The sequence below is a fragment of the Sarcophilus harrisii genome, chromosome 2, assembly GCF_902635505.1.
Source record: "Sarcophilus harrisii chromosome 2, mSarHar1.11, whole genome shotgun sequence".
In the NCBI taxonomy this organism is placed as follows: domain Eukaryota; kingdom Metazoa; phylum Chordata; class Mammalia; order Dasyuromorphia; family Dasyuridae; genus Sarcophilus; species Sarcophilus harrisii.
The window spans coordinates 139,331,943-139,347,829 of NC_045427.1; the positions used below are offsets into that span (position 1 = coordinate 139,331,943).

Consider the following 15,887-nt stretch of genomic DNA (forward strand, 5'->3'; position numbering starts at 1 on the left):
TCACTCAGTCGTCCTTTGAGGTTCATGAAATTCCTATCTACTAAATTCTGGTAGCTGTTGATTATAGACCTTCAAATCACTCCCTTTTTTCTTCAATGAGTCTCTGGATCTCAATTTTTCTCTCTTCCCAACTTTTATCTTCATATTTGGTACTTTTACATATTAATTCTCCCTCAACTACTCTCATCACAGTTTTTCAACCTACTCAATCTACCTCTGCTGCACACAAAATGATAATACTACTTATATGTTCAAGAATTCCAAAACATTTTTAATATACTGTACTTCATTGACTTTCCATCTGTCTTCTTGCCTTCCCTTACCAAATACTGCTCTTCTCTCACACTGTGACCTCTAATTCTTCAATCCCTCAATTATTTTTCAGGCCATCATCTCTATACTAGTTACTATCTCCCCTTCTCCCCATCTTGTCCCTTTAGTGAACTAGTTCATTTCTACCCGGTATTCTCTTGAATTCCTAGTCATATTGCCCATATCCTATTGCCAATTATGCTGTGTCAGCCTTCATCTCTGCACACTCTCACTGTCTGTCACCTGTTAACACAATGTAGAACAAAGAGGGAGAAAATTATGCAACAATTCTGAGTGGATACACCTCAAATTTGTTACACAACCTCCACTGGGCTCTCACAGCTTCTAGGCAAACCTAATATCCCTCTTCTATTAACTCACCCTCCCACTCTACATAGCAGAATTCTAAATCTTTTCTCCTATCCTTAAGCTTCCCATGACTCCCCTTCTTCTCATCCTCTCAGCCAAGAACCCAGTCTCATATTTTACAGAAAAAAAATTAGGCTGTGTGCTATAAGCTTCCTCTTTTCTCCTCTTTCTCATCTCATATGCCTTACATGTCTTCAACAACCGTCTCCTTTAATCTTCTCATACAGAGATGATCTTATTTCTCACTCACCGAGGCTAATTTCTTTACTTGCTGAAGTACTCCCATTTCATCCTGTCTCCTCCAACCTATTGCCTCCTCTGTCATCTCCACTCTATTATTCAGCTTCAATATTGATGATTCTCAAATCTACCTGCCTTTCTCTAACCTCTCTGCTTGATCTCCAATCTTGCATCTTTAATTGCCTTTCTAACATCTTGAACTGGATGACTGGTATACATCTTAGACTCAATATATACAAAACTGGACATCCCCCTACCCTGCTCCTAATTTTTCTTTGACACTATCCTCCCAGTCTTTTAGGCTAACAACCTACATGTTATTTTCAAATCCTTATTATCTCTTATCCTGCCTCATCCTGACTCCAATCTGTCCATTTTAACTTTCAATATCTCTCTAACACATCCATTCCTTTTCTTTGACATTGCTACTACCATGTTGCAGTCCCTTGACATCTCGTGATTGGACTATTACAATAACCTGTTAGTAGATTTGTCTGCTTCAACTCTCTTTTCCACCTCAATCCATCCTCCATTCAGCCATCAAAGTGATCATTCTAAAGCACAAGTCTGACCCTGTCATCCTCTCCACTTTCTCCCCCTGCGCCCTGCAATTATATAAATGCTAGTGACATAAATCCCTATCACCGTTAGAAACAAAAACAAAAACTTCTGCTTCACATCCAAAGTCCTTTGTCCTCTCCTACCTTTCCAGTTTTTTTACCTGTTACTCTCCATATATACTTTTTAAAAAATTAAAGCTTTCAAAAGATATGCATGGATACCTTTTCAACATTAATCCTTGCAAAACTCTGTGTTCCAATTTCCCCACCTTTCTCCCCACCCTCTCCCCTAGATAGCAAGTAATCCAATATCCATACACACTTTGATCCACTTAAACTAGCTTCCTTGCTATTCTACAAAAAACACATTCCATCTCCTGGCCCAAGCATTTTTTTGGCTGTCCTTTATGCCCTCTCTACCCACTGGATTTCCTAATTTCTTTTTAGTTCCACCTAAAATCCCATATTCACAAGAAGCATTTTCTAACCCCTCACTTCTTGTGCCTTCCCTTCCAATTATTTCTTAGTTATTTTTATTTTTTTTCCCACCTATTTTTTAATTTCTTATCTCCTCCACTGGATTTTGACTGTCTTGAGAATCACCTTTTGCCTCATTTTGTAAGCTCAGTTCTAAGCACAGTGCCTCCCACCTTCTACTGTCAGTTATGTGCAATCTTTGTGACCCCATTTGAAGTTTTTCTTGGGAAAAGTACTGGAATGGTTTGCCATCTTCTCCAGGTCATTTTGCAGATCAGGAACGGAGGCAAACAGGGTGAAGTGGTTTTCCACAGGTAGTAAGTGTCTATTTGAACTGGAGTCCCAGGCCTGGCACTTTATACACTTCCCCACCCCAGCTGCCCTTTACCTAGCACAAAGTAGGTAGTTAATGAATGCTAACTGACTAACTGGTGTCAGTACATAGTCTGTGGAACAAACAAAAATGTGTATACTTGAAAAGTTAGGGTTTCCTAATTAGTGAAATACCCCAAAGGTGCAAAGCCTTCTCCTTAGGTAGACAGACTGTGGTACATAAATGTGCCTCTGGTCTGGGATGGGGCTGGGTCCCAGATGTTGATAGGCAGTGGAAGCCATCAAGATTATAGCAGACTGAGACCCTATGACTGACCATATTAATCAGGAAGATCTCACGAAAGCACTGCTGTTCCTGAGAGAGAGTGATATTAGGAACTTCTAGATGGATGGATACAGCATCTCCTCCTCGGGAGATTTAGAGCCTGCCTGCCCAGGCAGTCTGGATCAGTTAAGTATGGAACTTTCGGAAGGCAACCAGAATTGCCAGGGATAAAAGAACAGCGCTGGGAAGCTTCAGGTGCTTGTCAGAGCCCCAGGCTCAGGGACTGCTCGGGCTTGTCTGATTGATCTGTCTCATTTCTTACTTGTCTGCCTTATTCTCCTGCCTATACCCATCTTGTTTTCTGCTTGTCTAGTCAAGTCTCTTGACATCGTGCCTGAATGACTGCTCTATTTCTATTTAGTTCTCCACCCATTGATCCAGGTTGCCTCTGATCCACCAGAAACAGAGCACCTCTCCTACCCCAGGCCCCATGGTTAACTTTCTCCCCTTCCCACTCTACCCTCCAGCATGAAAAGCACCATTTTTTAAAAGAAATTTCATTCAGAGGAAAAGAAAGTGGCCATCTAATAGGATAAGGGCTTTAAGTCTTCCTTTTGTTGGAGTTCAAGGGGAACCCCAAAATGTTGGGGTTCTAGACCAGCATCTCAAGGTATCTTAAATTTGCAGACTCAGACCCATCTCCAACTCAGGGGACAAACTTTATTATAATTGGAATGCCAATTAAAGAGGGCTAAATTCCAAAAGAAATTAGCAAAGAACCAGGAGCAAGAAGGTAAATTTATAAGGAAAAATTAAGAGACATCAGGGTGCTTCATGTCACCCATATACTAATTTTATGACTTAGAGGTGGAATCGAAAAGTGGTCTGGTTCTGACTTTGTGTGCAGATGCAGTGCCCATAGTGCTCTGGGCAGAGCTGGGGGTGAGGAGAAGGGGATGGGGTCATAAGTCAAGTGGGGGATACTCAATTTTGTTCTGCACCTGAGTTAACTCTAAGCCTCTCATTATTGTTGCTCATTAGTTTCAGAAACTTTGTTATCACTTCCCAACAAGCTATTATCTGATAGCCAGCTATTTTTGTGGCCTTAGCATCCTGGTCATATAGAGATATATCATTTTTAACTAGATCCCTCCCAAGATCAGGTGACCTTAGGGTTATTGCTACATCTTTCCTAAGGGATGCACCATATCACTTTCTTTTTTTGTCTTCCCAGAGTATACCTCTCAGGCTTAAGACAAAGTATGACTTAAGACAAAGTTCTTAACTTTTTTGTGTGTGTGTTGTGGATATCTTTGGTAGTCTGAGGAAGCTAAGAATTTTTTTTTAAATTTCATAATAGACAGAAATGTTAATGAAAAGTTGTTGAAAATAAAAATGTAATCCAAGTTCATAGCCCCCTGAAATCTGTTCCCGGTCTCCTGATGGATAATTAAAACAGTTAAGAATCTCTGCATTAAGGGAAAATCTTTCTTCCCCTGGGAAATCTCCCTCACACATCCTGAAATCAATTGCAGATCTCTTTGGTTCAATCCAGAAGCTTAGAGAACAAGGGCCTAATGGGTAAGACACACTTCCATTTATACCATCTTCCTCACAGGCTTTTTGTCTGGAAAGTTGTGTCAACTCAAAGCACTCTATAAATATGAGTTACTTGATGACCATCATTGCTGACATCCACTTTTCCATACACTACTTCATTTGATCTTCACTTCAGCCCTGCAAAATAGGGACTACAGGTATTACCATCGCCGTTTTGTAAATGAGGACATAAATCTCAGAGAGATTAAGGGATATGTTTATAGCCTTCCGACTAATATGTGCCCGAGGCAGGATTCAATCCCTGTTTCTTTTGGCCCTGAGACTGTCTCCCTATTATGTGACCACATTAGGAGAGATTGATCTGCAAAAACCAATATTATAATGAGCCGTGACTCTGGGGAGATGCTTCCCAGCACTGTTCTTGAGCTTTCCTTACCCTTCTGCCAATGAGGCTTGAGGAGGTGGAAGAAGAGGAATTGGGATGGTTGGTGTGTGTTTGCAGGAGTGGTCATTCTCCTAGTCACTTAGATCATTTGTCCTCCGATCAGTAAGTAATAGAGGGCTCCTAAAAAATGGAAGGCAAACACAGGTCTCCTTCCAAAACGGAGTGTAGGCTGCTTTGAGAGAGAAGTACCAGGTGGCAATTCCTGAACCCAGAAAAATGGGTCTCAGAACCCCTAGTTTAGAAAGTGTGATGGTACCAAAAAATCCCAGTTCCCTTCCAATCTCCCTATGAACATCTAGCAGCCCTCCTTTTATTTATTCCATTTTCTTCTCAACATGGAAAGAGTTAGTAATTTCTTTTTCCCTAATCCCTGGGAACTGGAATAGAACATCCTACTCTCTTTTCCCTGCCTTCTCCCATTTCCAAAGAAGTCTCAAATGAAATCTGTCCCCTCAAAATTACCCCACAAATTACAAGACACAAGTTATTAGGATTTAAAACTGTAAAGAACTCTGGAAGTCATTAATAGCCTTAATTTACAGATGAGGAAATTCAGGCCCAGAGAAATAGGTCACACAATCAGTATCAGAATCCAGTTCTTGGGACTCTAAATCCGGTGAGTGCTCTTTCTAGTGCATTTGTTATTTACCAGCTGGGTATTACTCTGATTCTCAACCCTAGAGTTGCCCTCCTGCCTCTTTATTCTCTCCATTACCTTCTGCTCTGTTCTCAGCTTCCCTCATACTTTTATTTTCCCCAAGTCATTTGATCTTCGAAGACTTTATAGCTTGCAAAGCTCTTTTCTCTGAGTCTCTTATTTCTTGGAATGAATTCTTTCTCCCTCATCTCATTTTCCTCCCTTATCTCCTTTCTAAAGTGCCTGAGAGTTGTGGCAATGGAGGTACTTGTGTTAGGAAAGGGGAGGGAATGAGCATTTATTAAGGGCCTACTATGCGCCAGTCACAGTGCATCTCAAGTGAGATAATACTTGTAAATAATAGTCTCCTTGGAAGATCTTTTTTTTTTTTTTTTTTTTTTTTTAACATGGCAGTTTGGTGGCACAGAGGATGCCTGCAGCCAAAGTGAAAATCCAGCCTTAGACACTTACTGCTTCAGGCTTCTTAGCTGTAAAATGGGAGTAATAATATAAAATGAGTCAAATGAGATATTTGTAAAGCATTTTGCATAATGTCTTGCACATAGCAGGGCTATATAAATGCTGACTATTATCATTATCATCTCATAGGGATAGTGTAAGAATCAAATAAGATGTTTGTAAAGAGTTTAGCACAGTTCTGGATGCATAGTAATCCTATATGGATGTTAACTAGTAGTAGTATCAATAGTAAATAGTAGTAATAGTAGTAGTATTAGTATTATCTCACAGGGTTATTATGAAGATCAAATTAGATATTTAAAAAGATTTAGTATAATACTTGCCACATAGTAAACACTATATAAATTATTATGGTTGTTGCTGATGATAAGGATGTTGTGTAGGGTTATTATTGATGTAATATTTGTAATGTAATATTGTAATTTGTAATGTTTAGCATTTAGTAAATATGTAAATTCTAGGTAGTAGTAGTGGTAGGTACAAGAAGTATAATAGTAGTAGTAGTAGTAGTAGTTCACAGATTTTTTTGTGAGGATCAAATGACTTAATATTTGTAAAGTGCTTACTACAGTACCTGGCACATAGTAATGCTATGTAAATGTTAGTTTATAGTGGTAGGAGTAGGAGTAGGAGTAGGAGTAGTACAGGTAATACTAATAGTATAATAATAATAATAATAGTATTACAGGTAACTACTAATAGTAGTTCACAGGTTTTTTGTGAGAATCAAATGATTTACTATTTGTAAAGTACCTAGCACCAGTACCTGGTACCTAGTAAATGTTATGTAAATGTTAGATAATAGTGGTAGTAGGAGTGGTAGTATGTAGTGCTAGTAATGGTGGTAGTGCAACATAGTAAATGCTGCAGCAGCAGCAATAATAGTGTTAGTAGTCCTAGTTATTATCTCACGGGTTGTTGTGAGCTCAAATAAGAAAATATTTATAAAACATTTAACATAGTGTCTGGCACAAAATAGGGTCTGAATATCCTCATTCCCTTCCCCGTATATTTGTGACCCGAACCCACCACCATAATTGATGGGGACACATGAAACCTTCGTTATACCTGACACCCTGGTGTGGGTGTGGGCACCGTGCCCAAAATCTAAGGCCCCATCTTCCATATTTACTGGTCAGCATGTGGGGTTCTGTTGCTCATAGACATTCCACAGAAACAGCCAACTCCTATATTAACCATTTGCTCTGTAGAAGTTTAATGCAGAAACATTTGTTGGAAACAATGAAAAAGAACAGATCTTTAACAAACAAATGATGGTAGCAGCAGGTCAAAATCCCAGGCTTTGACTGGATCAGCCACATTTTCCCCACCTCCCCCCAGGGAGAGGTGGGCTGGAGGGAACGGGCAAGGTAGGGCAGAGCCGTGTCCACGTTTCAACTTCATCCCCGTTTTAGGAATTACAAAAATATGTTTCTCCCAAGGGGTGAGGGAGCAGAGGTGCTCATGAGAAAACAGAAGCATATCAAGCTGAACCATGGTGGCACCTGCTAGCTCAGGGAGCTGAGAAGTTGACCCAGACCCCCCTCAAGGGTCTGCAGGATGACTGGAGCCATGGGGACGAAGGAATCCCGATTCCCTGCAGTTGGTCTGGGGCTGGAGACATGCTGTGTGTGGGAACACTCGGACACCTGAGGAGGCCAAACAGAAAATTAACAGTCTTTCTGAGCTTTCATAGAGTTTAGAATGGGAAGGGACCAACCCCCACATTTTACAGAAAAAGAAACTGAGATCTAGAAGGTAAAAAAATTTACCCAAGATTATATAGTCGGGAAGGAGCGGGACCCAGATTTAAAATCTAGATCTGGCACCTGAATTGGCACTTTTTTTCTTTAAAATTGTTTTATTTTTCCCCCAATTACATGTAAAAATAGTTGCCAACATTCATTTTTGTAAGATTTGGGGTTCCAAATTTTTCTTCCTCCTTTCCCTTTTCCCCTCCCCAAGACAACAAGCAATCTGATATAAATTATACATTTACGATCATTTTAAACATAATTCCATATTAATCATATTGTGAAAGAAAAATCAGAACAAAGGGGGAAAAAACACAAGAAAGGAAAAAAAAATGAAAAAAAATATGTTTAGGGTCCATAGTCCTCTCTCTGGATGTGAATAGCATTTTCCATCCCAAGTCTGTTGGAATTGTCTTGGATCACTAAGAAGAGCTAAGGCTCTTATAGTTGCTACTCTGGTACTCTTAGCAGTACCATGCAGCTACTTCCATGTTATGTTCTTGGTTTGTGCTTCCTGTAACAGGTCACAGGAAGCCTGGGAAAACAAAACATGTAGGTATGGAGAGTGTAAGAAGGCTTACCTTAACCTGTTTATATGTCTTTGGCTCCATTCCTATGCTCCCTGAGCACATTGTTGTCAGGGCCATCCTTCTAAATTAGTATAGTATGTGTGTGTGCGTGTATAGTTGTATATATGGAGGGATATCACCTCATTGTCCTCTTTCCACTATTAAAAATGAATTCCTTTGGGCTAATTATTTCCTTTTTCCCTCCAGACTTCTTTAAAATGCTAACACATGAGGTCACATAATTTTGATTAAATTAACTTATTAGTTTATTATCTTCTTTAATAAGGACAGGGCCAGGGTAATTGAAGATAAACTTTGCCTATTTCAAAATACTACCCAGGGCTCCTGATGTTCCTTGGCCCTGGCCTTTCAGCACTCCTAATTGTTTAGACCCTACCACCTTAATTAATTCCATCTCTTCCCAAAAATCCTTCCTGAATCCTTACTCTCCAATCCTAGTCACTCTGATGGAGACAGGACTCTTAGCATCTGTGTTTTGAAGAATTAGTGTTTAGTCTTATGACATATCTGATAAAGAGAAACTACTTGTAGAAAATGTGTGTTCAGTTTTAATTTAATCAATGTTTAGGCTGTATAATCCATGTTGATCTTAAATCATAAGTACTTCAGAAAAAAAGAGATTAATAGTAGTGGAAGAGAGGTAAGGGTTCAGTGGTTGGGTAGTAAGCCAACCAGTTAATGATTTCAACAAGAATGAGACTTTTTTTTTATTTTTTAGAAACCCAGGCAGTCAAAGCAAGTTGATGATTCCAGTGAGAAATGGTGAACTGAGAGTAGGACTGTCCTGAACATAGTGGCTTCAAGGGTAAGGGTGCTTGACCTGTGGTCATAAGTTTGTTTTCTCAAAAAATAATTTGATAACTGAATCTCAATATAATTGATTTCCTCTGTAATCCTATGTATTTTATTTATTCTAATTTTGTTCATTAAAAAAACCCCACTATTAATCTGAGAAAGAGTATATAAGCACCAAAGGGATCTATAACAACAAAAAGGGGGTTATAGGGGAATAGTGTGGGGTAAGGATAGGAAATAATCACAGCAGCTGCAAGTCGGTATATTCTGGACTTTCAAGGATATTTCCTCTGTTTTTCTCCTTTTGTGGCTTTTGTAGATTTATATGGAAATAGCATATATCTGGTAGGTGATAGGACCTTGGAAATTCTCTAGTCCAATCTCCCACCTGGCACATGGATGCTGAAGGGTTGTTTGCAGGTTGTGTTGGAGTCAGCTTGAACTGGCTTGGAAAAATCAATCGTCAAATTTTCAAATCAGCAAATACTACAATTCAGCTCTTGATTTCTTATTTTGCTAATTGTCTGGATTTAAGAAAGTGATGGGGTATCATTGCCTGGTGGTTGATGCTTTTCCAGGCCTGAGCTAAACCACAGATGAAGGATGGGGACTGGGCAATGTATGGGCAAAAGGAACCATTTTGTTTGGAAGGATATATGAGGTATGTTTGTGATGACCACTTCTATTTATGAAAGAAACACATAGGCTTGAGTATAGCTACAGTAATGCAAGGCAAAAGTTGCCAGCTCTACCCTAATTCTTCAGAGTTGCTAAGTTCAAGGTTATTTGCAAAACTTGGGTTCTAGTTACCCTTGGAAAGGAATTAATTTGTTTTAATCTAAATACCAAATAAACCTTGAATTTTTTTCTCAGGTGAATAAAATTGTTAAAAAGAAAGATTTTAACAGTAAGGATTTTTATTTACTTATTTTTTTGCTTTGCTGGCTAGGTAAGATTGTGGGCCTGAGTAACAAAAGAGCTGAAATAGACCCCAGTAATAAACAAACTCACAAAAGAATAATAAACATTCCCTTAGAGTAAGACGACTCAGGAGCTAAAGCAGACATATTGGGGAAGAAGTCCCGAAGAAAAAGACTCCAGAAATTCAGCAAAGGTTTTCTCACTAAAGGTTTCTCTTAGGAACACTGAAGGGGCAAAATGAACTTAGAGAGTTTTGCTCTGCACTCTTAGAATTATACTGCTCTATCTGTCCATTATACTTAATGTTTTGATCTTTATAACATCTTTGAAGTTATGTAATGTATATATTATCATCTACATTTTACAGATGAGAAAACAGATGCATTAAGGTTAGATGTTATGCTAAAGATCATACAACTAGTAAATAGAACTAAAAAATAAGTATTTTGAACTATTAAAAATTTTTTTTTAATTCTTGCTCCAGTATTCTTGCCATTAAGCTAGTCTGTCTTTTATTCTTTTGGCATGTATTTAAAAACTAGATGTCACTAAATTTTCTATCTGTGAAATCAGCATAGGAATAGGAAGTTTCTGAAGTCCATTCTATGATTTTAGAATAAACTATTTGTTTGCAGAATGTGTGTCTATAACCAAGCTTATGTTATAGAAAAATTTCACTCTATCTGGATAGAAATACCCCTTAGGGGGAAAGGACAGTTAAGAAGATGATAAGGTTGTCAAGTCTGAAACATTGAGTCCCTGACTCAGTTTCCCCAGATTTCCTCTATAGAAAAAGCCAGGATATTTTTTTCTCTCTCTGGATTTTATCCACGTTTCCCTATTTGAGCTAGTATTTTATATTAGTGCATATTTATGAGTGTCCTGTTCATATGTGTTTGTGATGTAGGAATTTTCATTGAGAGTTTGGGGGAAGTGTGTGCCAATGAACATTTAGTAGGTGGACCATGGGCTATTTGGGTATGGTTTTCAAACATGAACTTTAAAACACTACTAAAGATTTTGTATTGCATTAGGTTCAAGGTTCAATTTCTTGAATTTTTGATCCATCCAGTTTGCATTTTAGAAAAAAACACAATTAAAAATTGGGATCAACTTGAGCTTAGATTTTTCTCTGTATGAAGTACATCATGAAATAATTCTACTTTGCTTAGGAAAAGGTCTTTTGCTTCAAACTCAGTTTATTGAATAATATTATGTATCATGGTGCTCTCAGGCTCCAGGTTTGGGGCACTTCATGTTGTGAAAGCAGAGTAAAATGCTCCCTTGTTCACCTTTGGCAAATATTTAAAGAAATATTTTAAAGAAAACATTTAACAGTTTCCTAGTCCAAAGCTTTGGGGCTAATCTGACAAAGAATTGATTGGTTTTTCTGTATCAATTCTGAAACAATATACTGCTCCCATCTCTTTGATCAGCTGAGGAAGGACTCATCCCATGAAGTAATTAAGGCAGTTACCAGAGAAGTGCAAGGGACTCCTGACTGATCTACCTTGAACAATTAGAGTAATGATCTACCTAGGAGAAAGCAGAATTCTCTTTGATTACTTCAGTTAATGAAAGTTAGGTTGATATTGACCAGCTGGAAAGGAGAATCTTTGAAGAGAGTAGACAGATTGAATGCTCTCAGGAAAATGATTTTTCAAGGATGGACTGAAGGTTAAGAAACTGTTGTTCTCTCTAACAAAGCAAACTTTGGGCCTTTACTCTCAACTGAAATATTGCTTGTTCACGTATTCTACAAAATATGATTTTAAAGTAACTAGTGGAAGGAGATATCCAAGAGGATGAAGAAACACTGTCAGTCTGGACATTTTTCTCTGAATTTAGAATAATCATACATTCATGAAAATTCTTTCTGTTGGACTTATGCCTATAAGGAAGAGTAGGGTGTTAATATTTTTTCTTTGACAACATCTCCTAAAGGAAAATGAAGGAGGTACACCATCTCCCCACTCCCAAATCCCTGGGAAATTGGGTTCCTCAAAATCCAGAGTGACAGTGAGCCAGGACATAGTCATAGTGCTTATTGCTTCCTGATAATGTGAGTTAAACTGCATTCAATTAAAGAAGAGGAAGTTAGATTGGAGCACAGAAATCGACCTGAAGCTGCAGGCCTTTCAATAAAGCTCCAATTTTTTTAAAAAAAGGATTGATCACGGAGGAGATTTGAAAGATTTGCTGAACAATGGCCTTAGGCATTGTACAAACAAATTATACTGTGAACTTTTGCTTAGGGAAAAAATAGAACTTTTGTCCTTTAATGATATCAAGGATCCTCTGGAATGACTCCAAGAGAGAGAATGCACAGGTAAATTCAGAGGGTCAAGAATTAGTCATACAGTTTACTTGGAAAAAAATAAACAACCTGGCACTAGTCTCAGTACAATTTACTACATAAGTTTGTATTTAGAAATGTGATTATGTGCCAATAAGCATGTTCTGAGGTAAATAGCTATGTAGCTTCTCCCCAGATACAGATAGCTAAGCTTATGGAGCCAATAAAAGCAAATACATAAGGTGACATTTAGAAAGAGAGGGTTATTGTCAAATCACATGTCAAGTTACTTTTGATTTGCAACCATTAGAATGAGCAAAACAAAAAGTGAGACATTATTGTCAAATCACATGTCAAGTTACTTTTGATTTGCAACCATCAGAATGAGCAAAACAAAAAGTGAGACATTTAGATTTTGAGAATCTTGGTCTAAAGCCTTTGAATTATAGTAGAATTACTTTCCCATGTAAACAGGACTTTTCTTAATTTTTTTAATTAAAAATTTTTTTTGATTAAAAACATTTTTTATGACAACATTGAATGTCCCTAAAGAGTTTTTCAAATTTTGTGCAGGGCTGATCTGGACCCTTGAAATTAGACATATAAATATGCAACTGGATAGAATTCCACATAGGAATGGCAATACATGCACTTGTATTGGTTGAATGTTAGATTATCAAGGGGAAAATAGCTATGCATTTTGTAAATAATCCTAAAATTGTATTGGGCTGTGAAAGCTGGCTATGTATAGTTTCAATCAGAAATAATATTTTCAAATTGATCTCTTTGTCTATCTAATAAGCTCATATATAGTTAGGGCACACATGGATGAGAATGGGTCAAGAGGAAGAGAACAAGGAAGAGGCTTAGGAAGAAGCCGGGAATTAGGGTGTAGAGGCAAGTGGAGAAAAGCACAACTGGGAACTAAAAAGCTCAAAAATCGACCAAACACATCTCTGAAACTGAAACTGAACATTCATCCTCAAAGCCCACTTTAGTGACCTGTTATCAGAAACACGCAAGACAGCCTGCATCTAGAAGTTAATCCAAACCTGTGAAGTGGCACTTTGGAGGAAGAAAAAAAAAAACAGCTCTGAGTACTGGTCCTGGAATGAGAGGTCTGATGGTTTCCATGGAGACCAGTATCCTTGAGAGATTAGGGGTAAGGAGGGGAGGATCCCAGGCTACAGAGCTGCAGGTGGTCTTTGAGGAGAAAGTCGTACAAAACATTAACACAGTCACCAGACCCCTCGGGGGAAAATCAGGGGGAGTTCCAGCTAATGGCTCCTCAGAGATAGAGTCTCCAAGGGAAAGGTGAGCCAAATGGTAACTATGGTAACTTGATATGGAGAATTGATTCACTCTTAACAGTCCCCATAGTAACTTAACTCCTGGAGAGAAACAGGAATGAGTTTACCTAACAGAGTACCATTATCTCCATAGTAACCAGGCTTCGAGTGGCAGGGGTAGGTAAACTCAAGGGGGAGAACCAAAAACTTGGATTCCTGAAAGGGCCTTCCCGCTATCCCTGTGGCCGCCAGGTTCCGGCAAAGGCGAGGCCGATGGTTGGCTCTGCCGGGCCCGGGGGATGGCGGGAGGAGGGGGGATGGCGGGAGGAGGGGGGATGGCGAGATGGCGGGAGGAGGGGGATGGCGGGAGGAGGGGGGATGGCGGGAGGACGAGGGGGGATGGCGCGCGAGTTGGATGAGTGAGGCCGTCCCCCTCCCACCCCCCCCCAGGGGACTCACTCATGGATTGAAGTGGACAGTGCAGCCGGGAGCGCGCCCCTCGGGCCTACACGCTGAGGTTCTGGCGCAGGGCGCGGCCCGGAGCCAGGCCCTGGCGCTGGCGCTCGCTGGCGTGCATGCTCATGACCAGGTACTGCCGCATGAACTCGCTGAAGCGCTTCTGGTTGGCCAGCTTCCGGGCAGACTTGCGGGCCCCCGTGAAGCCCCCGAAGCGCTTCTGCAGCTTCTTCTGCATCTCCTCCCCCGCCTCCCCCAGGCTTTCTGCCGCCTCTGGCTCCGGGCCGCGGAACAGGCTCCTGATGCGGGACACGCGGTTCTTGGCCTCGGCCGGGCCGTGGGACGCGGGCGCCTCCGCGGCCTCCATCCCTCGGGGCTGGTAGGAGGCCGCCGCGGCCTTGGCCTTGCTGGCCGGACCCAGGGGCCCGGGCCCCCTGTTCACGGCCTTGGTGCAGGGGCCCCAGAAAGCGCCGAGCAGGTCTCGCCCTTCACAGTCGGAGATGCAGGCCTGTGGGAGAGGGGGGAGAAAAGGCACTCGGGTCAGCCAGGGCACGCGGGGCCGGGACAAGCCCCGCTTCCTCACCGCAGATTTCGTGGCCCGCGTTTCCTACCCGAGTTCTGTGGGCCGGAGGCCTGCAACCCTGCAACTGGCTTCTTACCCTTTCTGCGGGTCAGAGCCTATCTTCTGAACATTGCTTTTTAAAGCACGAGACAAAATACGCGTTATTACTAAAGAACCAATTTTACCGGAATGAAGATGTATTTTTCCCCAACCAAATCCATGGACCACCTGAATTCTCAGGTTATGAATCCCTACACCAGAGGGTTAAGCTGAAAGGGTAATGCACTATGATCATCCCGTTCTTGTAAATAGAGCTGGACGTATTTGGGGGACGGCCGATTGATTTTAAAGACTGTAGACCGTTATCTTTTTTTTTCCTGAGACATTCGGGGGTTAAGTGACTTGCCCAGGGTCCCACAGCCAGGAAATGTTGTGTCTGAGGTGGGATTTAAACTCAGGTCCTCCTGACTTCAGGGCTGGTGCTCTATCCCCTGCGCCACCTAGCTGCCCTATCTTTTATTAACTTTATATATATATATATATATATATATATATATATATATATATATATATACATGATATTATTGTTATATATTATAATTATTTACATATATATTTGTTATTATTTTTATATTTTTATCCATACATTTTTATTTATTATTTATTTATTTATGTATTTTTATATTTATTATATATAATATATTATAATTTATTAATTTAATAAATATTTTATTAATTATTATTAAATTATTAAAATTAAAAAGATAACGTTATCTTTTAACCCATAATTCCATTGCTTAGAATATACCCTAGAAGCAATAGTAATATTAACAACTCACATTTATAAAACACTTTACATGTATTATCTTGCTTGATTCTCACAACAACCTGGTAAAGTAGGTATTACGAATATTTCCATTTTCCAGATGAGGAAACTGAGGCTGAGAAATGTTAACTGACTTGCCTAGAGACATATGGCTACTAAGTGTCTAAGGATTCAAACTTGGGTTTTCTTAATTTTAAATCTGACTCTATCCACTACGCTCTCTTGCTTTCTCATAGCAAGTAAGTAAGATATAAAACCAAAACCAAGGCAGCTATCTGTACAATGATTTTCGTAGCAGCATATTTTATTTTATATGCACACACATACATAGATAGATAACAGGCATTCATGTGGAGGCCGTTAAGTGGCACAGTGGATAGAGTGCTGGTCCTAGAGTCAGGAAGAACTGAATTCAAATTCAGCCTCAGATACTTAACTACCAAGTCACTTAAACCTATTTGCCTTAGCTGTTTTTGAGCCATGTCTGACTCTCTGTGACCCCATTTGGGATTTTCTTGGCAAAGACCCTGGAGAGATTGGTCATTTCCTTCTCCAGCTCATTTTACAGATGAGGAAACTGAGGCAAACAGGATTAAGTGACATCCAGGATCACACAGTAGGAAGGGTCTGAGGCTACATTTGAATTCCCAAAGGTGAGTCTTCCTGACTTCATGTCTGGGACTCTGATCCACAGAGCCAGCTTATTGTTCTAAATGTAAC

General features: G+C 39.9%; 1 protein-coding gene across 2 annotated transcripts in view; it reads right to left on the reverse strand.

Moving 5' to 3' along the window:
• Positions 1 to 6,870: 6,870 nt before the first annotated feature.
• Positions 6,871 to 15,887, reverse strand: part of PNOC (prepronociceptin) — a 53,467-nt gene continuing 44,450 nt past the window's right edge. Inside the window, exons 1-2 of one of the 2 annotated variants that reach the window (XR_004231784.1) lie at positions 13,452 to 13,638; positions 6,871 to 7,327 (exon numbers count right to left, since the gene is read on the reverse strand). Coding sequence is in view for 1 of the 2 variants with exons in the window: in XM_012540067.3 (XP_012395521.1) it covers positions 13,829 to 14,287 (459 nt within the window). In the remaining variant the exon portion in view is untranslated. Of the gene's footprint in view, positions 7,328 to 13,451; positions 13,639 to 13,782; positions 14,288 to 15,887 lie in introns of those variants that run through there. The other variant, XM_012540067.3, reaches the window with a different exon arrangement.